Source organism: Austrofundulus limnaeus, unplaced genomic scaffold (genome assembly GCF_001266775.1).
Source record: "Austrofundulus limnaeus strain Quisiro unplaced genomic scaffold, Austrofundulus_limnaeus-1.0 Scaffold2019, whole genome shotgun sequence".
In the NCBI taxonomy this organism is placed as follows: domain Eukaryota; kingdom Metazoa; phylum Chordata; class Actinopteri; order Cyprinodontiformes; family Rivulidae; genus Austrofundulus; species Austrofundulus limnaeus.
The window spans coordinates 3183-27601 of NW_013954421.1; the positions used below are offsets into that span (position 1 = coordinate 3183).

The window sequence follows — 24419 nt, forward strand, 5'->3', positions numbered from 1 at the left end:
CTTTATTATGGTATAGTATTTAAATATATGCCTGAGAAACACATAATATTGGCCCTTTAATGGGAAAGATTTGCTCTTCGTAAAAATCTTTTTCAAATTGTGTCAAAATCACAGACTTCAGGCTATACTTCAAATTTTAAATTGTGTTGATAGATAAATAAATTACAGAACTTGTTTTTTAATGTTCATCATATTGGAAGCGGAGAAGAGCACAAGTCAGTCTGCATGGTGGCATTAATCGTATTAATCATCAAGTGCCAAAAAAAATAATCGATTAATGTTTTTTTGACGATTAGTTGCACACGATACGATTATGCCCGACCCTAATCCACAGATGGAGGAGTCCTGTTAACAGAAACAAGTTTTTACACTGGACATCAAATCCAAACTACGCTCATTAGCACTGCAGGACACACACTGCCTGACACTGCAGGATGTTGTGTGAAGGACAGTCTGTAGTAATGAGAAGCTTCTGGACAGTGCGACTCTGCAGGCTGTTTGTCCCAAATGTGAAATAGTTCCCTGAATTTGTTGCTGCTGGGTGGTACGAGAGCTAAAAATATTTCATAACCACCAACTGGTCCTTGTGCTTTTTAAAAGATGAATAACAAAAAGGAAGCCCAAGATGAGCCAACGAGGATATGAAGTGCTCTTTTGCATCAGTGCTGGTGTTATTTATATTTGTGACAGGAGGATGTATGGTATGTGGGGGTTTTACACAACAAAATGTTAGTTATTTCATTTTGTGGCCATGTGATGAAATGGCTGCATTACAGAAACAAAACAACCAAAATGTTTTCCTGTCAAACTGTATTTATGACAGACTAATAGTAAAAAGTATGAAAATGTACTACAAATGTATTTTCCCTAAACAAGTCTTTTGTTTTCAGTTTAGCAGCCATTGTCCACATAAAATAAATGAATAAATTTGTGACCTTCAGAAAGTCTGAACTATTGCCTAAAACCACATTAAAAGATTCTAAGAAAGTCTAAACTGTTTGAAGAACAAATATAAAAAACGAGGAGAGGCTTAAGATTTCTAGATTAACTTTTTTTCCTCTGTGCAAAATAAAATCCCTATTACAAATTCATGCACAGATTTTCTAATTTTATGTTTTATGAATTATAGTTCGTAACAAAATATAAACACTTCCATTTTCCAACTACTTCAGAAAAGAAGGAAATGTGTGGGAGGGAGCAGGACGGCTCCTGCAGAAATGTTGCTGTTAAAGGCCCTGTCACACTAGAACATGTTAGACAACTTATGAACATTGTGTTATGACTATTTTACTCATATCTGCTATATATTCAGTCTAATTGTTAGCATTACATCATGTATAGGTCCAAAATAGGCTTCTAGTAGATTTTTTTATTTTTTTATTTTATCTTCAGCTCAGTGTTGGACAAAATTTTCACAAGTTTTCTAAAATGTTGGTGTGACAAGGCCTTTACACCCAGAAGATTCTTTCTCTAATCAGTCATCTGCTCTGTGTCCATGTCACTGTTTATCATCTTCAGTCACTTTGAGCCTCGGCAGAATGCAAAACCTAAAACACACTTGGTTCTACTGATTACTGCGATATCTATCTGTACTCCGTAATAAAATTACAACTGAAGTGTTCCTGACGCTTTTCTTGTCTGATTTTGTGTGATAGCCTAAAGAACCTACTTGTGATTGTCAATGATTACAGCCTACACCAGGGGGTCTGCAACCTGCAGCTCTGGAGCTACATGCAGTCTTTGAAGTTAACTTTTTGTTTTATTTTATACCCACAACAGAAAATGCTACCTTTAGGAGTTTGTCAATTTTTTTCAAAAATATGTGTTTGAAACTACTAATAGAAGGAGTTACTGGTAGATACAAGGTTAGTTTAGTGTTTTTGTATTTGGTATAAATATATCTTGTTTATTTGGTTGCATGAATATGGTCTTTTCTTTTATTCTAAAGTGTGAAAAAAGGTAAAACTCATTACATATTTTTAGTTTTATAATGGCACCCCCACTGCCTCAAAAATCCCCCCCCTACAGCAAACTCTGTGGCCCACGGGCCACCAGTTGATAATGTGTACTATGTTCTGATGCGTCTCAGTAATCCAGGTAAAAAATCAAAAAGAAAAAAATTGTATAGGTCTTCTGGACGGGTTCTTCTCTAATGAAACGTTTAGTCTCTTCTCCAAGAGACTTCTTCAGTCTGAGAGTTTCAGGCAAAATTCAGGCTTTTAAGTCTGTGTACTGTTTGCAGCTCTGGACGCATTTTATTGGTGAGCCAAGAGGAATAAATTGCTCTTTTAATTATAAAGGTTGCAAACCCCTGGTCTACACCAACATGTTGCTTACTATTACTATTATTCTTCAGAAAACTATTCTATATAGAATTCTACAAATACTGTTAAAATCTAAAGTTTTAATAAAAATTTAGCCACATACATGTTCGGCTTCTTAACTCAGTTTTAAAACAGCACTGAAAGGTTCACTTCATGTCCCCAATAACATACTWAACCTTTTTTTATTTCTCAGTGTTTCACTAAAATATTTAACCAGTCAATGATTCAGCACTTTAGCTATATGTGATCCAATCTGTGGGCTTAAATCTGCCAAGATTAGTAACTTCTAACCATTAAAAACAGGAGCAGGGTAATCCTCAGATAATGGCTGGAATATCCTCATCCTCACTGTGTTTCACACAACAAGACATTCCTGAAGGCAGGAAAACAAAAGGAAAGACTCTCCATGAAAGGTTTAGATGAGAGGGGGAAATTTCCAACAGGGTCTCTGATTGTTTGCTGTGTGAAGAAGACAAAGGAGGAGAATCTGGGCAGGACATTTTATGAAACACAGACACAATCTCGTTTTTTGGCTGGAAGAACAGGCGAAGTCTCATTTCAGCAGGCAAACAACGCCGCCAAGTGTCGACTTTAGCTACAGCATCAACAAAACCAAACTCTTTTTGACTTTTACATAAAACCTATTACAAAATCACAGGTCTGGAAGATTGTTTATCCCTCTTACCTCGTATTCAAACGATGCATCTTGGAGGAACTCCTGCAGCATCCTCTGACCCAGCTCCTGACTCGCCTGGTCGCTCACAAAATGAAGCACCAAGACTTCTCCTTCCAAGAACCGTCCGTGCTTCACCATGGACAGCATGGCCACTCTGAATTTATCCTGCAGGCTCCGGCTTCTGTCCACCTTCGTGAACATCATCAGAGCGTGGTAACGCTGGTCAACTGTCGTCATATCCCCGACTCTGAGCCCAAAACCTTCACTCCCCGCTCCCAGGTCCCGGTCTCCGGACTCAGCCAGCTGTATTCTGGTGTCCACGGTTAAGTCAGCGTCGTTTCTGTTGCTGCTGGCCTGCGTTTGCTTGATCCTCTTCGTGGTGCTGGAGAAGTTGTGTCTCTCCGAGCCGAAGTAGTAAAAAGCAACGACGGCGAGCGTGGCAGCCAGGAGGAGGACGAACTGATAGGACCTAAAGGTGCTGATCCTACCCATGATTCTGGTTAACCCTCTTAAAACGCCCATACCAGCCTGCTGGTGTCATCTTTGATCGGGCGTAGTTGGGAAAACGGACGTCATTTTGTGCAAGTCACTCATCAGAAACTGCTGACTTCTTCCTGTAAGAGAAAAAAAAATTAGTTAGTTTCTCCACTTCTCTTTAGGCCAGTTGATGTGTTCTTTGGTAAATTTATTCCTCTTCAGCACGTCTATTTTTGTAACACTGCAGTTTCTTGGCAAAAGATTAGCTCGGCACAGGCGTCTTTGATCACCCTGGAGCTGAATACCTGTTCACAGGTGCCAGAAGTTGTTTGACTCCATGTGACACAGATGTGAAGCAGTCTTCAGAAACTGAGGTTATACGACTAAACATTAGTTCAGTGAGCAYACAGCCACTTTAGAAAATTAGAAAGGTTTTCCTAAAATGACCAAAATATATATGATCCCAAGCACATTCAAAGTGGTGTTATATGTTCATTTTGAAAACAGTTTAGAAATTATTACTTTTACGGTTTAACTGGTGTGCAACTTTTTTGTTTTGCTACCCCACTTTAAATACATTTTTGTTTTGATTAATTTAAGTCTGTGTTACAAAAAAAAAAACACTCGACTAAAATATAAAACAATGACAATTTTCAAGCAAATAAACTAGTTTAACTGTAGATGTATGTCCAAATGTTTTCTTACTAAAGTTACCTATTTTAAATATTTTTCAGCACACTTGATTTGAATTATTTGATGAACAAGTTTCTGTTGATTTTAAAAACATGCAGGACGGTGGCCCTCGAGGTCCAGGATTCACACTTTGCTAAGATGCACAAAATATTAATATATAGTACGGGTTATGGTAATCTCGCCACCTCGTTAGATTTTTCACTGGAGATTATTTAAGATGCACTTAGAACACGTCAATTAACTATGCAGACACAAAACAAATAGCAGATTTACTCACGGTGGGTGGCAACTTGTTGACAACCCTAGTGGCTAAATTAGCAAGTAGCTGGCGAATAACGTTGCGCCTAAATTAGCTTACAGGTCAACCACCATGTTTGTTAAACCTAAAAAAAAAACTGAAACAGTTTGACTTGTACCTTTACCACCACCAACACGGTTTCATGCGTCGGCAGTTTTGTCATTTTGAGATGAACTCGCGCATCACTAGCAGAGGACGCTAGCTGACCGCCTAGCTGACACCAACAGAGCCGTGTCTACTTTAAGCGCTGTTATGAAATTTAATTTCTGTATTTTATAAAACAAAAACTGCTTCTTATGCTCATTTTAGTTATATCGTGCTTGTGTACATATCAAGGTAAATGTTCTCTGTGCGAAAATGTGTTGTGTTTGCACTTTTTTGTTTTATTTTATTAAAAGAATTGTGGTGAAAATTTGTGTTTGCCACAAGACGTTCTCAACTCCGAGGGTGAAAAACGGTCCCTGAAAGCAACAGCGCAGCCTCACAAGTCACACAAGCTGCGGCCATTCGGCAGCTCATCAACATCTTTTTTTAAATAGATATGCTGTTTGTACTAGCCTAATAGTTTGTACACTGTAAACTTAAAATAGCTTGAATTTAAAACTTTAGCTGCTAGCTTGATTTTAGTGTTTGTGAACATGAGCTCCAGCACGCGCGTCGTTCAGGTGACAAATGTCTCTCCGAGCACAACGTCCGAACAAATGAGGACTCTCTTTGAATTCCTCGGAACCATAGAGGAACTGAAGCTGTTTCCACCTGAGTGAGTATCAAATCTTATCGCTTAGGTAAAGCCTTCTTGGCCCCACGCACGTCTCTCCTTTAGGACCGAGACCAGGCCTCCCTGTACGCTAATGCTAAGCTAATGTTTACTGTACCTGTGTTTTAGACGTTCCCTCTCAACGTCATGTTCGTAAAGCACGTATGCTTCCCTTTAAAATAAATCTACAAGCAGAGATGCTCACAACCCAAGTGCTTCAAACTGAAGAGACCACACGCTAAACAAAGTTAGCTTCTGAAACAGTCAAAATTTTCTAAGCTAATAATCATAATCTGAGGGCGAAGAATGTAAATAAGACGTAGTCGATTATTTTAAATTTTCCTCATGTAGTCTGAGGCTATACTGTGTGTATATATAAGTTTGCAAGTCCTGCCTGCAGGTTGCACGAGTCCCTGCTTCTCCACACCTGGTTTAAATAGATGTGTAATTAGCAGTTTTGTAACTGATAGCCACCTTGTAAGGCAATTAGTTAATTTAAATCAGGTGTGTGAGMGCTGTGGGGAATAGTGATTATGTAAGTTAAAATTGTTTATCCTAATTGTGCATTAAGCTAATTAATCAGGATATATATATATAAAATTCTGGACTAATGAGCAACTTTGTTTATGTAAACACTGGATTCACCTCTGGACATTGAAGTATTCTACTTTTTTTAATCTATATTTAATAATGCCTTGTTACTCCACAGGTGGGAGATGTTATCAGTCAGCTCTTGAAACAACAATAAAATAAAAAAATTGCAACAATATAGTCATGGATTCAGTGCGGCACAACTTAACCACACTGGGAAGGTCCTTTCTCATCACTTGTTGTTGTTGCATAAACACATAAGTGCAGTTTCACTTTTAGGGTGCTTTGTAAAGGTCTTCGGCTGGTGTTGCTGTGCTGAGAGACAAACGCAGAGAGCAGGAATCCGGGATGACATTAGTTGTGCCTAAAGGACACACAGTGACAGCTTGGAGAGGATATATTGATCCTTTGTGTTTGTATTCTTTGCACAACATATCTGTATTTTCTTCCAGTGACTCTCCCTTGCCTGTGACTTCACGTGTCTGTTTTGTAAAGTTCCGTGAACCCGAGTCGGTGGGAGTGTCTCAGCACCTGACGAACACCGTTTTCGTGGACAGAGCTTTGATCGTGGTTCCTTTTGCTGAAGGTGGGTGTCGCATATTTTCTTCCTGAGCATTTATTTGTAAATGTATTTGGATAGAATTGCAAACATTATGCGAGTCAGTCATTGAGAAATACATTTGTTTTTGTTTGCTAAGCTTTTCTGTGCTTGGCATCTCTTTGAATTTAACAGGGAAAATGTACATTTGTGTCTGTGTCTTCCAATCTTAGCTGTAAACTTCTCTCTCTGTTATTTGTGTTGTGGTTTTCATAGTGGACAAGTCATTTGCAGAGAGTCCCTTCGCTGCTGGCTGAAGGTGGTCTGCTGCCATCAGGAGATTAGAAAAAATAATGGCACCAGAGTCGCAAGACCCTTCTCTTTCTCTTGTTCTGCTGTAAAACAATAACAGTTTTTCTCTTTCTCTCTCTTTCTCTGTTCAAGGCAACGTTTCTTTAAAACAATTAATTAGCTGCACAGCTTGAAACTGTGGGTGGGGGAAGAGGTTGCAAAGGATTATTTTTTAATTAAATGATGTAAATGTTATTTATTTATTTGTAATAATTACCTACGTAAAGTAGACTTTCACCGATGATAAATGCCTCGAACAGATGGATAATTAGAGACATATTTGGCCAAAATAATTTTTGTTGAATCAGTTGTAATGCTCACATTAAGAGCATGCAAAAACAAACAAAATGGTCTTATTTTTGCTTCACGAGCATTTAACAAGTGTTATGCTCAGTTTCAAATGTATATACGTAGTTAAAGTAAAGAAGCACAAACTCTGATGTTTTCATACACTAGTGGATTTCTAGGTGTAAGTTAGGATCATGATAGACCTGCTGTAAAATTTTGTACATCTAGCAACTTTCTGTCTTGAGTTATGACTAAAATTAATATTCAAAATTAGCATTTTTTTAATAAGTGCGTTCTGTGTGTTTCATCCAAGCTGAATCTTCCTAGCTGCCAAGAAGGGGGTCTCTGCAGCCGCTAAGTGGGAGGTTTTTATTTATTTTTTTATTTTTTTGTGGGAGGAGTTTGTCCAAGACATAATTGGTCTGTTTGACTTTCGTGGGCGCAGCTTGTTAAAGACGTAATTGGGTGGTGTTTGAAGGCAATAAATTGTGTTTACATGTTCACAGTAATTTTACTATGGCTGTGTCCAAAACGGCAGGACGGGTCCTCCGAAGGTCGAATTTGTCGGCCGCATACGTCACAGCGCCGCGACGAAGGACGTCCAAAACGGAAGACTCCTCCGATGCGTCCGACAAATACGTCCTTCTTTTTCCCCGAATCGAAGGACAGGTCCGATGGATCCTTCCCGGCCCAGCATATCCCATAATGCATTGCGGCCCGACCGGAGATTTTTTTAAGCTAGTAATGGCGGACGAAGCGAGAGAAAAGAATACGTTTTAAATAAAAATATGGTGATTTAAAAATTAAAAAAAATTAGCGGTTGTAATTCTAATACTTTTGTCATTTGTATGGACATGTTTTTAAATATTATTTTTTCGTCATAAAAAACGCGAAATAAACATGAACCTACAGCAGGTCAATTAGTTCTTCAAATGATACTTTTAAGTTAATTTTATAGCTTTATGATATTAATAATGCTAGTGTATTGATATTTTTCTAGTTTTGATTTAAGTTTGCTTGTTTAGCGTCGTCACAGTTGCTAGGTGACAAGACGTACGCCGGGGTAAGGAGGGGAGGCTAGACCGTCCAAATCCACAGCCTCTTTTTTTCCGGTCTTCCCGGTCTACCAAGGACCCGGCCTGCCGAGACCGGGGAGTCTGGGTCCTCCGGAGGACCCGTCCTGCTGTTTTGGACACAGCCTATTACATCACATTTTAACTTGCCCCACAAGACGAGTCAATCTAAACAATCATGGTTAGGACAAACTCCGCCCACACAGAAGGACTCTGCCAATCACAGGACAAACTCCGCCCACACACCAAGAGACTTCTCCTATGCGCTGCAGCAACCCCAACTTGCAGCAGTCCGGCGTTCATCCAACCAGATTGTTATGGCTTCTTCAAATCCCACCCAAAATATTCAATCCAACCAATCACATCTTTAACAAACTCCTCCCACAAAAATCAAACAGACCAATCATGTTTTTCCCTTAGTGACTACAGAGACCTTTAAAGGGATCCCTGATTAGTTGTAACATTAGATTTTATTTGATAAACATATATTTTAACTGTAAAATAAAGTGTTAAAATACTGTAGACTGTTTAGTTTTGTAAATTTTAAAAAATATATTACACGGACGGAGCCATTTTATTTACACACAAAGCATTCTGGGTAAATGATGACGTGGATAGGTCCTCGGTGTGAGCGAGCTATATCCACCCTGAAGGTTAATCTTGGACAAAATCTGATGATCGACTCTTTTAAATGAAACCAGAGAGCGTTGACAGAGAGAAGGTAGAAATGATTCAGCCTGTAACTGAAAATATGGATGGAGGACAACAGAGCTGCTTCATGGAAGAAGAACCTCAGCTTAGCCTGTTAGCCTTCACGCTATATTGCCTTATATGTATTAGCTCGGCGCTAGCGCAACAAACTAACAAGCTAAACTGTTGTCCTCCATCCATATTTTCAGTTACAGGCTGAGTCATTTCTACCTTCTCCTCTGTCAACGCTCTCTGGTTTCATTTAAGAGTCGATCATCAGATATTGTCCAAGATTAACCTTCAGTGTGGATTTAGCTCGCTCACACCGAGGACCTATCCACATCATCATTTACCCAGAATGCTTTGCGTGTAAATAAATTGGCCCTGTCGGTGTAATATATTTTCAAACTTTTAGTTTAAAAAAAATAAAAACTGAACATCCTACAGTATTTTTACAGTCTTTATTTTACAGTTAAAATGTATGTTTATTAAATAAAGTCTAATGTTACAACTAATCATGGATCCCTTTAACATTCTTTACGGGACCGCCTTCTCATGTCTGGTTTTTTATTTATTTATTGTCTTAATGTAGATCTGTTAAGGAAACAAAGGATTTGCTTCTGCAGCATAAATTTACTCTTTCTGGTCATCTCTTTACAACAAGGCACTAAATACAGGATCTAAAAGTTGTGTTGTGTTTTGTTTTTTTAGTTTAGTGTAGAAATCATCACGTTTGGAACAAGTCAGTAAATAAGCAGGGAGCTAGGCTATAATTTAAAGATGTGGGTCGATGAGGTTTGTAAGAACATGTCATGTAGTTGTGATCATAATAAACACTGTTTGGCATTTAAAAGCTGAATGTACCAAAGACGTGTTTTATTTACCATCTGCATTAGCAGCCTCTCCATTAGCGTACAGTCAGAGTGTTGAGGCAGATGGAGACATGACTCTGAACGAGCTGAGTGACTCATGTTTAACGGTGGTGTTTTCTTTTGTTGTTGTGTTTTACAGTTCTTTTTCCTGGTTCAGCCAGCCCTAGTTACCAGGCCCTGCTGAAAATGCCACCAACAGTTTTGTCTTCTGCAGCCTTATCCTGTTTCTCAAGTGTCTTTTCTGTTGGGTGTGTGTTGATGGGTGTGTGTGTGTGTCTTCTTGTTTTGAAGTGTGAAAAATGTCAGATTAAAAAAAAATAGCCTGTTTTCAGATTGCACAGCTTTGGATGATCATCTCAACTTTGAACATATATTTTATTATTTTTATCACAACCATTGCTGGTAATAGTTAAGTTCAGATTGTTTTTGACTCTGTTTAGTGTTTTGTGTAGCATCTTTTTTTTTTCTGTGTGGGATCGACAAAAAGCTTTTGTAGAGGTAATGGTAAGTGATGTTGAAATGTATGATTGTGTCTACACCCAAATCATGAACTTTGTTTTCTGTATCTCAATGTTTTTGTGTGCTTTATAGCGAAGCAGCCGGCGCGAGTCGCTTGTTCATAATGAAATTTGAGAGCACATCCCACGGGACAACCGGCTGTGCTTGCTAACGTTTGGTTCATGACTTAAAAAACAAGTACAGGTGATAAAATCTTGGCAGTGTTGACCACAGTGTGTATTGTAACTTTTGATCTGCTAATCCCCACAAATTGTACTTTTCACAAAACAAATCAAGATTTACAGACAAGACAAAAAAAAGTGGATTTTTATGCATTTATTTTTAACTACAGAGTAGTTAGACTGAGGTGGCTTGTCTGCAAGTCTTGTCTTAATGTTGTCATCGTTTTCCCTTGAGCGTGCGCTAATGTTTGTGTTTTCCCTCCAGGAGTTATTCCTGATGAATCTAAAGCCATGTCGCTCCTGGCTCCAGCTAATGCTTTGGCAGGAATGATGCCCGGTGGAGGTCTTCTTCCAACACCAAATCCTCTGGCATCGGTTAGTTTTCACCAGTGGTAGGCACAGCTAGCCGCCAATCCGCTACGGAAGCTAATGCTAACTGATAACTGCTAACTCGAGGTCTGTCATTTAAACATAGATGTGTGGTATCCACAGAAACTTGGTTAAAAGCTCATAAAAACATTTCTACATCCACCAAATGTATTGAAAACAACAAGCAGGTGAATTTGAAAATGCTAACGATGCTACGCATGCACACGGTGCATGTGTGAGGGGAGAGTTCTTGGTTTTCATTAGCATCCTTATAATTAGTAAACTCAATTTAGTAGAAGCTAATGGTGTCCAAAGTTAGGAAAAATGCTAATCTGCTAAAGGAAAAGTTAGCTCCACTGTTAGCAGATTAGCAGAGCTGCGCCCACCACTGGTTTTCACACTAAATTTGTGTTACAAGTAACTCTTTATTTGTGTTTTGAAATATATATATGAAGTGTAAAATTGGTTCTGTGGTATTTCAGCTGACAGCAACACCGTTTGGAGGTCTCGGAGCGCCCAACCTAGAACAAATGGCTGCCATGGGACTCGCCGGGTCCAGCCTGAGCCAACAGGTGAGAATAAACTACAACCGTAGTTTCAGCTGTTTTATAATGAAGTAAAGTAAGACGGCTGTTCTTTCTCAGGCTATTTCTGCAGACTTTCTGAAGCTCATGCAGTCCATGGATCCAAAGTAAGAAACTACCGCTCATCTTCCTCTGGTTTGCTTTCCAGTCAGAGTTTTATTTAACTGAATGTTAATCCTGACTTGTTGCAGGCTGAGTCCATTAGCTGCTGGACTGAACTTAACTCCTGGACTGAAACCAGATTCTTCCAACAAGGAGATCGAAGAGACCATGAAGAAAGTCAGAGAAGCTCAGTCTCTGATTTTAGATGCGATTGAACCTGGAAGTGAGTTCACTGTGAAGACAGTTAACCTTTGTAAAGATAATTTTCTAAGGTATATGTAACTCATCGCATCAAAACGAGGATTAGGTCTCAAAGTGGTGTGTGGAGAAATAGCAGCTATTGGTTCAAACATATGTAACTATTGCATTTTGTCATAATTTAATGAATAAATAACTTATCTACAGGTTGTTTAAATGTCTGAACTATAATCTTAAAGAATTTTAAGCACTTTTTTTGACCAGAAAAGCCGAACATAATTTATCATTTTCTCTGCGAGCTAGCAAAGCTTTTTCCCGTTCATCTGGTAAATCTTTATATCCAGATATTGTTTGAAGTTTCCTCTATAGAATGGCATCAATAATTCCTCATTAGAATAACTTAAAAAATAGGATTCAGACCAAATATAAATGGGTTATGCTGATTAGGAAGATAAATCAAGGCGTATCTCAGGAAACCCTCCTATCGGGATCAAGATGTAGCTTTAAAGTCAGGAATCTGGAAAATGTGCTCAGGTCATTTTGACCAAATTTTAGATGGGTCACAAATGTGTTTTAAAACTAACTTTGAATGTAGAATACTTTGCTGAAATGATTGTTTACAGTTAATGTCAGTTTCCTGTTAATGAAGTATTAAATTCAGCTGCGTATTTCAGTTCAGTGAGTTGTAAAATACTTGTTCTTGTATTTGGGGAAACACGTTTGCTTTCTGTCAGTTATGAACATTTGTTTTTTTAACATTTTGCAGGCAAGAAAGACGGGAAACATAAACGCTCCCGTTCTCGGTCGCGGCGCAAACGGTCCAGGTCTCCATCGAGACACAGGTAAAAGGTCCAACAAAACCAGGAACCAGATTCCCTTTTGCCAAAACAAACGATGTTCTTTAAGGGTCGGCTCTTTATGTGCAGACGTTCGAGGAGCAGGTCTCGACGTCGGTCTCATTCAAGAACCTCGAGAAGTAAAAGGAGGTCCAAGAGTCCCCGCAGGAGGAGGACTCACTCTCAGGACCGAGGTCGTCGAAGTAGATCCAGGTTAGTCGCTTCATTCTTGTTCTGACGGCGAAAGTTTCACACTTATGTTTCCTGTGACTAAATACTTTAGTTTATTTTGCCTGAACAGAGACCGGAGGAAGGAGGAAAAGTCAAAGAAAAGGTCTAAGACGCCCCCTAAGAGCTACAGCAGTGCCAGGAGGTCTCGAAGCGTTAACCGGTGAGTGTTAACACGATATCTAACTACCTTCATGATGCTTTTATCACAGCAGCCAAACAAGCTCACGTATGTTTCAGGAGGCACAGGCGTAGTCGCAGTGCTTCCAGGTCCCCCAGGAGAAAGCCCTCCAGGTCTCCATCTCCGAGACGGTGAGATCCTATGTTCCCTTTTTTTGTTACATCAACTGCAAACAACCCCAACTAAACATTAATACATTTAATTAAAACAGCCACAAGAAAGAAAAAAAGAAGGACAAGGACCGTGAGAAGGACCGGAACAGGGACAGGAGGGAGGACCGGGATCGGGACCGGAGCAGAGACGAACAAGAACACTCAACCAGCAAGAAGAAGAACAAAGACAAGGAGCGAGATCGAGACCACTTGTCTGACAGCGAGAAAGGAGACGTAAAGGTGGGTGTGTGGGCGGAGCTTCGTGTAAAAACATCTCGTCAAAAAAAAAAAAAAAACACAAAAACCGCCTGCTTCAAAGGAAAATGTTGAAGTAACAATAAATTCCCAACAGGTGACCCGAGACTACGATGAAGAGGAGCAAGGTTACGACAGCGAAAAGGGAGAGGAAGAAGACGACGAGAGGAAGAGCGACTCCGATTCCGTCACGTCTCCCACAAACCAGGAGGAGACGGAGAGGACCGAGGCCCGGAGCTCCAAGAAGTCCAAACTGAACGGAGACGATCATCATCAGGAGGACATGGAGATGAGCGACTGAGCTTCCTGAGACCAGTCATGTGTGTTTTTTCACTGTTTTTATATTTTAATGTATTCTACATGATGTCTGTGCCTGATCCCACAAAGTTAACAATGTTTGTGTCTCGCTGTAGAAACAGAGGAGTGAAGCTTTTTTTATTGACACAAATACTAAAATACATGAAATATGGTTTTAAACATCTGTGTCGTGGTTATATTTTGTTTTCTCTCGTCACACATCTCAGTCCTGACAGTAAAATGTATCTAAAAGCTGTTCTTTCACCATGTTTTATTTTGGAGGTGTTTACCTCTAAATGCACTGTCACATGTCGGCTCAYACATTTACAACTCTTCAGTTGGGATTGTAGATAAAACTGTCATGAGTCTTTAAATACGTTTTTCCAAAGGAAACAAATAAAAATGGGTTAAACTCTTACCTTGTGTCATCATTGGTGAAATAAATATATTAGGCATTTTATTTTTAGTTAAATATTTCATGGGTTAGCAAAGTTGGGGTCTTGGACTCCTTTTGTGGGTCATAAAAAATAAAGTGAGGGTCCCTGGATGACTTACATCAATTTAAATGCAAAGAAATTGTTAATGGAATATGTTCATCATGTTTGCAAAAACACAACAATAAATTCATAAAGTGGCATCATAATTATAAGGTTTGTTTACTGTGTTGGTAACAGTATTAAACCAGTAATATCACAAGTTTCTACAACAGAAGCYAAAAGGTTTGAAAACCACTGGACTAAAACATGAATGTGATGAGAACGGAGGTCAAGAGTGAGCTGGGGGTTGGGGGGGGGGGTAATCCAGAATGTCTCTAAACATCTATCCTGGCTAGTCTCCCACTTCCTGCAGCTGRAAAACATCCCCACAGCATGATGCTGCCATAGCCGTGCTTCACTTTGTCTCATCAGACCAGAGAAGTGCTACAAAACAGCCAAACCTTTAAGTTCTTAACTCTAAATAAGCTCTCAACAATCAAGCTCCATCATACAACTTATTGTTCCATACTTTCCTAACAGAGCACTTCGCTCTCAGACTACAGGTTTACTTGTGGTTCCTGGAGTTTCTAAAAGTAGAATGGGAGGCAGAGCTTTCAGTTATCAAGCTYCTCTCTTGTGGAACCAACTTCCAGTTTCTGTCCGTGAGGCTGACACTCTGTCTACTTTTAAGATGACAGAAGACTTTCCTTTTTGATAAATCATATAGTTAGACGTAGGTTTCCTGAATTATTATTCATTTCTGCTGCTTTAGACTTAGACTGCTGGAGCACAAACTGAGCACATTTCCCCTCACTATGTTGTCTTTAGTCACTTTTCTCTTCATGTTTATTGTTATTGCTACATTTTTCTTTGTCTCTCTTCCAGAGGAGAAGTTCTTCTGTTTGTCTGTGTCTCTTTTCTATCCCTCAAACCCAGCTGGCTGAGGGAGATGACTGCCTGTCCTGAGCCCAGTTCTGCTGGAGGTTTMTTATTGCTCAGTTTTAACAGCCACCTTTTTAAAAGGGGCTATATCACATAAAATCAACTTTGAGTTTTATATCATGTTATAATTTAATCCTCTCATCAAAAACTTGCCCAGAGTCTTGCTTTGACTCATTCATGCATGTTTGAGAAATCCTGTGGTGTCCTGAGGCAGCCAGGCAGGAGAGCAAAAACCACCGGCTGGGACTAGAACCACCTTTAGGGACCAGCTCCTCCTCTTAGCTGTGTCTCTAAACACCCAGCCCCGTGCTGAAATGGTCAGGACAGAAGCGGAAGGAGGTTCTTCAAGAGACAGAGGCCAAATTTCAAGGCGTTTAGAAACAGATATGATGAGAAGTCAAGTTTATTTTCTATTTAAACATATAAACATCATTTTAATAACAAATGAAGGTGACATAGTTATTTTGTTATGGTATAGTATTTAAATATATGCCTTAGAAACACATAATATTGCCCTTTTAAGAATGGAGGTCACRGTGTTTATTAGGACCTTCAAAGCAGCAGAAATGTTTTTGTACCCTCACCCAGGTTTGCGCCTCGAGACAATCCTGCCTCAGACACCTGTGGGACCTTATTTAGACAGATGTGAGCCTTTCTAAATCACATCCARTCAGCTGAACTCACCACAGGTGGAGCTGCAGAAACATCTCAGTGAGGTGAGTGGAAACAGGAAGCAGCTGTGAAGATGAACCCAATAACTGGATGTGGTAAAAAGAGACTGTTAGATATTTTTATTTTAGTACATTTTATATGAAAATAGTGTTGCAGACAAACACAACTTTTTTTTTTTTTTTTGCTGTACAACTGACATGTAGATGGTCGAACGAATCCCTACAGAAAATCAGAGCAGCTTCGATGGAARGAGCGTCAAATACCAGGTAAAGCATTAAAGTCAGTGAAGTCGCTTCCACTAGTTGCACAGAACTAAAGTATGGAATGTCAGGAACAATGATACTGAATTTTGGTTTTACTAAACATGGGTAAAACAATCTCCTTTCAAAAAAAAAAATACCCTGCAACATCCAGCACCGGTTAAATATTTCCTGTTTTTAAAAGGTAAAATCTTTCTAGGTGCTTTGTGCTTTTCAGGATTGTTTAAACATACGTGAGGGAGATCATMACAGGAAAAAAATAAAATAAACAAAGTATGTACAAAACGTACCGCCACTTAAAAAAACTAAACAAGAAATCTTCTGACTCAGCTCACAAACTGYTACATTWAAAAAAAGAAATTACACGACTCTCCCTCTTGTAGAGAACAAAAAGCCTGTCAGTTTAAAAGGATAAAATCAGTGGTGGGCACAGTTAKGCTAATCTGCTAACAGCTAATAGCRAAGCTAACAGTTCATTCGGCAGATTAGCATCGTTGCTAACTTAAAAAGACCGAGTAGATTACACAAAATTTAGTTCTGGTAACTTAGAAAAAACAAACAAACAAACAAACAAATAAACAAAAAAAAAACAACTACCCCCTCTCACGAGGCGCTGCACGCCTGCGTCATGCGCCGTTTATGTGCGTAGCATCTTTAGCATTTTGATTACACTGTGTGTAGCTTTAACTGTTTGGTGGACATAAGGATTTTTATAACAATTTCTGTAGATACTACATGTCTGTTTTAAATGGTAAACTTTGAGTTAGCATTAGCTTCCAATAATTTATTTTACCCGTTTAACAGTTTAGCTTGCGAAGCTAATGTAGCGAACTGGTGGCTAGCAAAGCTCATTTTTAGCGTAACAGGTTGGCAGCTAGTGAAGCTAAGACTTTGGTTAGCTGTGCCCACCACTGGATAAAAGTAAATAAAACAAAAATACCTAACTAAAACAGAAGTGTAAATGGTGCAAAGCAAAAGCCTGTTTTCTGAGTCGTACTCGTTTTTGTTAACATCAGTTTGTTCTCCACTACTTATAACAGGATTGTTTTTAAAAAACGGTGACAAAAGAAAAAAGTTTAACAACTTAAAACTCACAGCCAATTTGATATTCCCAAAYGCAGGGTTAAAGGTTTAACATTATACACAAAACATGTTAAACTCAGCTGTAGTGAATCCAAAAAGTACTCAAATATTCAGTGATATTTGTCCCATGAAAATCATTCTTATATATAATCACAGACATTTGTAATGAGCAGAAGAGGAAWTCTGTTCAAATCAAGCCTAATTATTTAGGTTTTTTTTTGCCTCATATGAACATGACTGGATGATTTTTACCTTCCTGCTTTCTAAGCCTGCACCTTAGTTTTTGTATAAAAGTAACGTCATYAGTACTTTTTGTGTTTTGTCCAGCGTGCTTTCGTTGTAGAACCTAATTAGAGCAGAATTCCTCTCAAGCTTCTCACACATTTTCAGTGCTCAACTAYATTTTAGTTTTAAGAAAGCCCCTTTAAAATCATTACTTACACATTTAAATACAACTGAACTGGTGTTCGTTTGCTACTCATATCCCATAATACATCAAACTCACTTGCTCTGTTGCCTTTTTTTTTTTCAGTTCAATGCCCTTTGACTGATGAGAGTCTTTTAAAAGGTGTGTTTTGTAGGAACGAAGTGGCCTGTTTAAAGTCCGGAGGTTAAAGGTCGGGGAACCGGCTCGGGTCTTCTTTATAGTCGTTGGGAATGGTAAAAATGGATCCGTCAAACTCGTCGTAGCGAAACTCCTGAAATGTCACCGTGGCTGTGATGGTAGGAAAGACGGGGATGTCTGTAGAAAAAAATTACAAATTAAAAAAATTCTTTACAGATTTTAACAATATGACTTGAAAATGTTCTCCTTCTTTGACTGTTTTACCCAGCTTGACGGGGAAACCAGGGGGGAGCTTCATCTGAACAAACTCCCTGAGTTTATTAAAGTGCTTGAAGGGTGCGATCACCTCCAGAACGTTCAATAACCTGTAAGAGAAACCCAGCATGTTCACATATTCTCATTTTAATAAAAGTCTTTTATATCCAGCACCAGGTCGGGGCAGTAGGTTTGTGTTTGAGGTCAGCATTAACTCACGATTCGATGCCCAGAGGGAAGTCTTGACTCATGGCTATCGTGGCTTTGAAGTTCTTCTTGCTCTCCTTGCAGACCAGCTCTCTTCCTAGATGAGGTGCTCTGAGAAAATAACAGCAACATRTTCCATTTAAGAGAACTAGGTAACTAAATACACATCTTCTTAAAGAGAACTTTGACTACATGTAAAATTAGACTCTGTAGTTTTTATAAATTAAAATAAAATAGTCAATCCGATGTCACCATGTTATTTACGCTGCAAAGCATTTTCAGCAAATGATGCTTACTGGTGCTCTGGTSCGAGCTCTATTCTTTTTTAAGGATAATTTAGTCAGATTGTCAGATAATATCTGACAATCAGCCCTTTTAAATGAAACAGGACCATGTTATATATRGAGTCAGCTCCCAAGCTACTATAAAGATGGTGTTAGCTCCCAAGATAATATATTTAGCCTTTAGCTCCCAAGCTACTGTATCTATACATATATTATATTACATTACATTATATTATATGCAAATACGTATATGGCATCATCCTCTTCTGAGCTAAAACATACATGGTGTTAGCTCCCAAGTTAATATTTTTTTTACATTGGTTCCCCAGCTACTATATTTTTTGGCATTAGCTCCCAAGCTAATTATATATATGAAGTTAGCTCCCAAGCTAATTATATATATGAAGTTAGCTCCCAAGCTAATTATATTTATGATGTTAGCTCCCAAGCTAATTATATATGTGATGTTAGCTCCCAAGCTAATTATATATATGATGTTAGCTCCCAAGCTAATTATATATGTGATGTTAGCTCCCAAGCTAATTATATATATGATGTTAGCTCCCAAGCTAATTATATATATGATGTTAGCTCCCAAGCTAATTATATACATGATGTTAGCTCCCAAGCTAATACATACTTCACACAAAAAGTAAGGAAATCTGTGTTTATTAGATTTCTTACAGCTGGTACCTGGTTGGCAGCACCTTGGGGTACCAGAAGCTCAAAACACGTGTCAGTAGCAACAACAAAATTAACTGTTTGGCTTAGAAGATCTAGCACATTTTTCATGTGCGTAACCCACATATTCAGGTCTACTGCTCGTTCCACAAATGCATGTTCCTTACAAATGTGGCACCATTTAAAAAGGGAAATTAACAGGTTTTCCAAAGGCATAAGATTTATTGCTAAAAAGCGAAAGAAAAAATCTACCAAACACACATTTCCTTACTTTTTGTGCTAAGTATAAATTAATGGCGTTAGCTCTGGAGCTAATTTATTAAACATCACATTTGTTTCAGCCCATATATTGTGCAAAACTAATACAACATCTAACTTTATTGTCACACATTATAGCTTTTTAGCCTGAATTCTTTGTGTTTCATTCTAAACTGTAACCTGGTTCTGCTGGAGGTTTCTTCCTGTTAAAAATGAGTTTCTCCTTCCCACTGTCACCAATCTGCTGCTCAGGATGGGAGACTGTAGCTGCATTTCCATTGACCATGAAAGTGCGCAAATTAGAATTTCGAAAACAAATTTGCTCAATGGAAACACATCAATTTTGAAAAAAATTACATTTTTCGACAAAATATTTTTGCGCTAGGATGAGGTGGTTTTCCGGCCGTATCAAAATTGGTGTTTTTCGCAAAACTGCAATGGAAACACTTTTTTTGCATCACGGGAGTCGTGATCAACAACTGGCTGTTTCTACTGGCGAAAAAGACGATGAAGAAGATAACAGGAAGTAGAAATAGTAGTAATATCATAAAATTAGTAGTAAACTCACCGACTACAATTTCCCAAAAACACAGCCTACGTAGCCGCTCCCAAGTAGGGGCTTGTCGCTGGAAAACCTCAATAAAAGACGCCGATGTCTCTGATGATGAGCGCTAGTGTCGCGGTAGCAATATGCTATGTGTTTACATCCATTGCCGCCATGTTTGTAATGACTTATTTCAAGAACAACGTATTCATGCGTGACTTTAATAGCATTTCTTACTTAATGGAAACACCGCAGTTGCGAAACTGTGTTTTTCGACATGACCAGAATATCAACAAAGTTTTGCGCACATTTGCAATGGAAACGCAGCTTGTGAGGTCTTAATGCCATCTGCTGGCTTCTTTAGATGGTTTGTGTACAGTGCCCTGAGAGGTTTGTTGTGACTTGGCGAGGTATAAACTGAAATGAAATTTGTATCTTACAGTCCTTGTTTTGTTGCTATTTTATCGTTTGTAGCACTTAGAGATTTTTTTTGTAAATGTAAAGTGCGTTATAAATAAAATTTATTATTATTATTATTATTATTATTATTATTATTATTATTATTATTATTATAAATTGAATTAACCCATCATTCTCATCATTCCCAGAACGGTCTGCATCAATAACAAAATGGCAATTTGCTTAATTAAAAAATATTCTAAATATATATAGTTTAAGTAATTAGATGTTTCCACGTGTCATAAACAACGTTTAGTAAGAAAACTAATAGTAAACTAATAATAGAAGAGAAATAGCATTAAGGCCAACACGTRACAGTATCTGAGATTCCTTTAAAACGAACACCTACCTTCCGTTGTCAGAGGTGATATATTCTTCCCATGATATAGTGTTTGGGGAGGGCGGAGTCAGAGATTGCCTTCTTGTTGACTGAGAAACAAATTAAATAAAAATAGTTAGAAAAGCAACGTTGAGCGTCTCTGATGTGAGACCAAACAAAATGACAAAACTGCTAATAAAAATGAAAGTAATTTAATCTCATAAAAACAGTGACTATTTTTAAAAAACTGGTCAAAAACAAACATAATAACCTAAGTGTATGTATGTTTTTGCACTTAAGCTGTTTTTGTTTTCCTCAAATTAATTTTAGCTGAATAAGGTGAGAAAAATCAAAACATTTGTTAACAAAAAACAAAACCTGCACAGCTACCTTTGTGCACTAGAGGGCGTCACACACTAACTTACAGTAACYGTCTCTGTGGCCTCATCAACCTGAATTTCTGAGAAGTCCCTCAAACACAGTACAGGAACGAAACGTATGTCCACACAAATTCTTGAAATCAGACACTATTTCTCAAACAGACTCAACATGAGAGTTTTCATCTTTAGTCCTTTGCAGCTTCGGGAAAGTATGATTAAAAATAATCTATAGGCACCAAGAAAATGTGTTTGTGGGCGTCTTTATTGCTCAGCTTTAAATAAATTTTCAGAAAGATCAACTCTTATCAGTAACACTAAATAAACTGTTTTATCAGCAGGTAATYTTCACTGAAACTCTACCATCCAGAGCAGCTGAAACAAGAAAAAAAAAACTCCTCCTCACACTGAATCATCTCAGACTTGTCGCTTCGCCTTCTTCAATCACTTCTTCAGTGTCAGTTTATTTTAGGACGGGACAACTTGTTCCGCCCGACCCTGAACTAGATAAAACTGACATTCTCCCAAAATTAACTCTTCCCTACAAGAGTTGGAGTTCAGAGTTTGTCTGATGTGTTTTTGTAAGCGAGTGTCCAGGACAGAACGATCSGTCGTCACAGATGTGTGTTTGTCCCCGCACGCTGCGTACTGGCATCGGCGTGTTGTTGTGATGAGAACAGAGCACACAAAAGCAAATATGCCACTCCCCGCCTCACTCAATCCATGGCGGCAGAGTAGACGGGGGGGGATAACAATCGTCCAAGCCATCAATAGCATGAAAAGGCCCTGCGTGCCTGCCTGTGCCCACAGACTGACCTGCTGTAAACACGCCTGCATCACAGGAAGTAGTTTGCACCGAGGCAGGAGCACAGAACTTCTCCTCCGGTGAAACGGAGGCAGCCTTTTCACTTTCAACATGACTAGGCAGGAATTGCCTGCGCTAGAAGCAAACAAAAAGGGCAGCGTGATGAAACAAAAGGCCCGGCCCAGAACAAGAGAAAGGAGCATAACAGCAGCTAAAAAAGGCGTCCAGTGTGCGCGGAGAAGCTTTGTCTTTACTGTGTCGCCGGCTTTATGCTCTGTGTTTAGACAAGAGCTTGCTAAGCAAACTCTGGAACATACTGTAGAGAGAGGGGATGGAGGGGTGTGTCACTATGCTGCAGCTCTGACGCCGTCACCAGCAGGTGGCAGTAGGGAGGGAGGTGGGATTTTCAATTTCAGAAGTTTGGCAGGAAATCCATCCTGATTCTACAGGATTTATCTTCAAACGCAGACATAATAAACCTTACAGAACCTCACTGCTGTGTGAGAGACGTGGCCCATAGTTTCAGGACTGGACAGGAAGGGCCTGAAGTTACACTCGTTTTTACTAAAATGTTTTGGAGGGTTTTCTGATCTCGAGCTCTAAGAAAATCAACCAGGCCTTTAAACCAAAAACATACCAAATGATCACTAAAAAGACAGATAATAAGATATCTCTTAAGGTAAATAAGGTTTCACTAAGCCTTTTTGTTAGGGGTGTCCCGATACCAGATTTTCTCAAACTKAGAAGAGCTACTTCAGCTGGGGTACTCGTCCATACAAAGTACTTACTGAGTTAGAACTTAGACATTACACAATGACTTTAAAGCACATTTATGTTATTTGAAACAAGGTGTCTCTGCTGCCTTATAGGCCTACAGCCCCTCTGACTAGAGTTTAGATTGAGGCCATAAACACTGTTTGAGTCCAATCCAACTCAACTAATTAACTAAAGTTAGAGGCCCGAGGCTGAAGTAAACCTTACTTATTATTTAAATAAGATTTTAGTGTTTTTGTATTTGTGGTTTAGTTTGGTGAGGGGATGGATAAAGAACCCATATGAAACTGACATTCACATCTTCTTTTCATCTCTTCCAGTGTGAAACAAACACCTGCTGTTTTTATGCKTAGTCAGAGTTGTAAAGTAACTAAGTACAAATACTTTATTACTGTACTTAAATCGAAATTTTGGTTAGCTGTACTTCACTTGAGTAATTATTTTTCAGCCTACCTTTTACTTCAACTTCTTGCATTTTTTTAAGATAAGAAGTAAAAAGTCGTTACTTCTATTTCATTGTTAAAACGAAACATTATCCTGATAAATTGTGCCTCCTGGACAGAGTGAATTTAATTGTGGTTGGATGAGAAATACAAATATATATTATTCTGATACTGTATTAGTTTGTACACAAACTATCACAGCTGCACGCCTTTTATAAAAAAAGTTTTTTTGGGGAGGTCATCTCTCAATAAATGTCATTTTGGAAAATCTAACCACTGATTTTTACTCAATACTTTTACTTTTAATACACTGCTCAAAAAAATAAAGGGAACACTTAAACAACGCACGCTAAGTCCAAGTAAATCAAACTTTTGTGAAGCACATTCAACTCTGTACAGAACAAAGTACTCAATGMGAATATTTCATTGATTAAGATCGGGAGTTAGCGTGCGTTGTTTAAGTGGTCCCTTTATTTTTTTGAGTAGTGTACTTAAGTACATTTTATGTCAGAAACTTACTTTTGATACTTCAGTACAAAAAAATCAGCTCCTTTAAGACTCAAGTAATATTCTTAGAGGAGATTTTAACTTTTACCAAAGTAACTTTATGATAAGATACTTGTACTTTTAYTCAAGTATCAYTTTGAGGTACTTTATCCAACACTGTACTTAGTGCTTCTGTGACGTACAGCAGGAGGACAGAAAGAGAAAYAATAATTTATCCTCCGTGACATATTTCAGTTATRTACAAGAAAATATTGACATTTGTTGTAGTAGTACATTAGGAAATCTACTTCTGTGTATTTGTGTTTTTAAAGTGTAATGTTTAGTTTCTAACTCAGTAAGTACTCTGTATCGACCCCAGATKAAGTACTTGTACTCAGTTTGAGAAAAACTGATAACATCCTGACTGAAGTTAGGTTTTAGTGAGTAAATGGCAGAAACGTCACTTGCTATAGAATCATGATGACAACACTACTAATAAACGGGTCATTGTGACAGAACTCCACAAAGTTGGTGATCACCTCAAAGTTCTGGTCGMTGAGGTTCCCTCCTTTGCTCAGACTCTCCATGATGGCTTTATTCCTCAAGATGTCCTCCTCGCTCAGATGCTCTCGCCTCTTCCTGGACTCCAGCACCAGGCCGTTCACAGAGTAGAAATCAGCCAGGAAGTTTCCCACGCGCTCCTGGAGTTTGAACAAACAGATCAGTCGGCTCCTCTCTCACCGTATCACCGATTTCCTTATACACAAGTTAAAAAAGAACAAAAAGACGGAGAGGAGAGAAAACTATACAACTATATCTCATCTCTGCTCCCTGCTGGTCTTTGTTGGTTTTAACCCCAGGCCCATCACCTGACGGTGTTTATTACTTTTGGTCTGATTTATTTTCTGACCCTTTTTGCCCGCTGCTGCAGATAAAGCAGGAAATGTGAGGATTTGAACGGTGGTTTCAACACAAGATCACAGGATGATGATGAGAAACACTAACTAGGAATTATTCAT

At 38.6% G+C, this 24419-nt stretch overlaps 2 protein-coding genes and 1 pseudogene across 2 annotated transcripts; 1 reads left to right on the plus strand and 2 right to left on the minus strand.

Moving 5' to 3' along the window:
- Positions 1–3009: 3009 nt before the first annotated feature.
- LOC106536893 (xyloside xylosyltransferase 1 pseudogene) lies at positions 3010–4846 on the minus strand (annotated as a pseudogene).
- Positions 4847–4995: 149 nt separating this feature from the next.
- On the plus strand, positions 4996–13928 carry LOC106536891 (serine/arginine-rich splicing factor 11). Its single transcript, XM_014034237.1, has 12 exons — positions 4996–5228; positions 6269–6402; positions 10574–10683; positions 11160–11249; positions 11322–11368; positions 11453–11586; positions 12328–12403; positions 12488–12610; positions 12699–12788; positions 12866–12937; positions 13018–13198; positions 13311–13928. Exons 1-12 carry the CDS (start codon positions 5107–5109, stop codon positions 13512–13514), a joined length of 1383 nt encoding a protein of 460 aa, XP_013889691.1. The 5' UTR covers positions 4996–5106; the 3' UTR covers positions 13515–13928.
- Positions 13929–15731: 1803 nt separating this feature from the next.
- Positions 15732–24101, minus strand: LOC106536894 (ankyrin repeat domain-containing protein 13C; the record flags this gene model as incomplete). Its single annotated transcript, XM_014034238.1, is given in 5 exon segments — positions 15732–17685; positions 17773–17873; positions 17983–18081; positions 20546–20625; positions 23940–24101. Coding segments are annotated over 5 exon segments (573 nt in total), but the record flags the coding sequence as incomplete, so codon positions are not given.
- Positions 24102–24419: the final 318 nt, after the last annotated feature.

What these genes read in the sequence shown, in the direction of transcription:
- LOC106536891 (XM_014034237.1), top strand. Translation starts at nt 5,107, where the DNA reads ATGAGCTCCAGCACGCGCGTCGTTCAGGTGACAAATGTCTCTCCGAGC. An exon ending in AGGTCTCGAAGCGTTAACCG is followed by an intron (nt 12,789 to 12,865) that starts GTGAGTGTTAAC and finishes CGTATGTTTCAG; the next exon opens with GAGGCACAGGCGTAGTCGCA. An exon ending in GCGAGAAAGGAGACGTAAAG is followed by an intron (nt 13,199 to 13,310) that starts GTGGGTGTGTGG and finishes AATTCCCAACAG; the next exon opens with GTGACCCGAGACTACGATGA.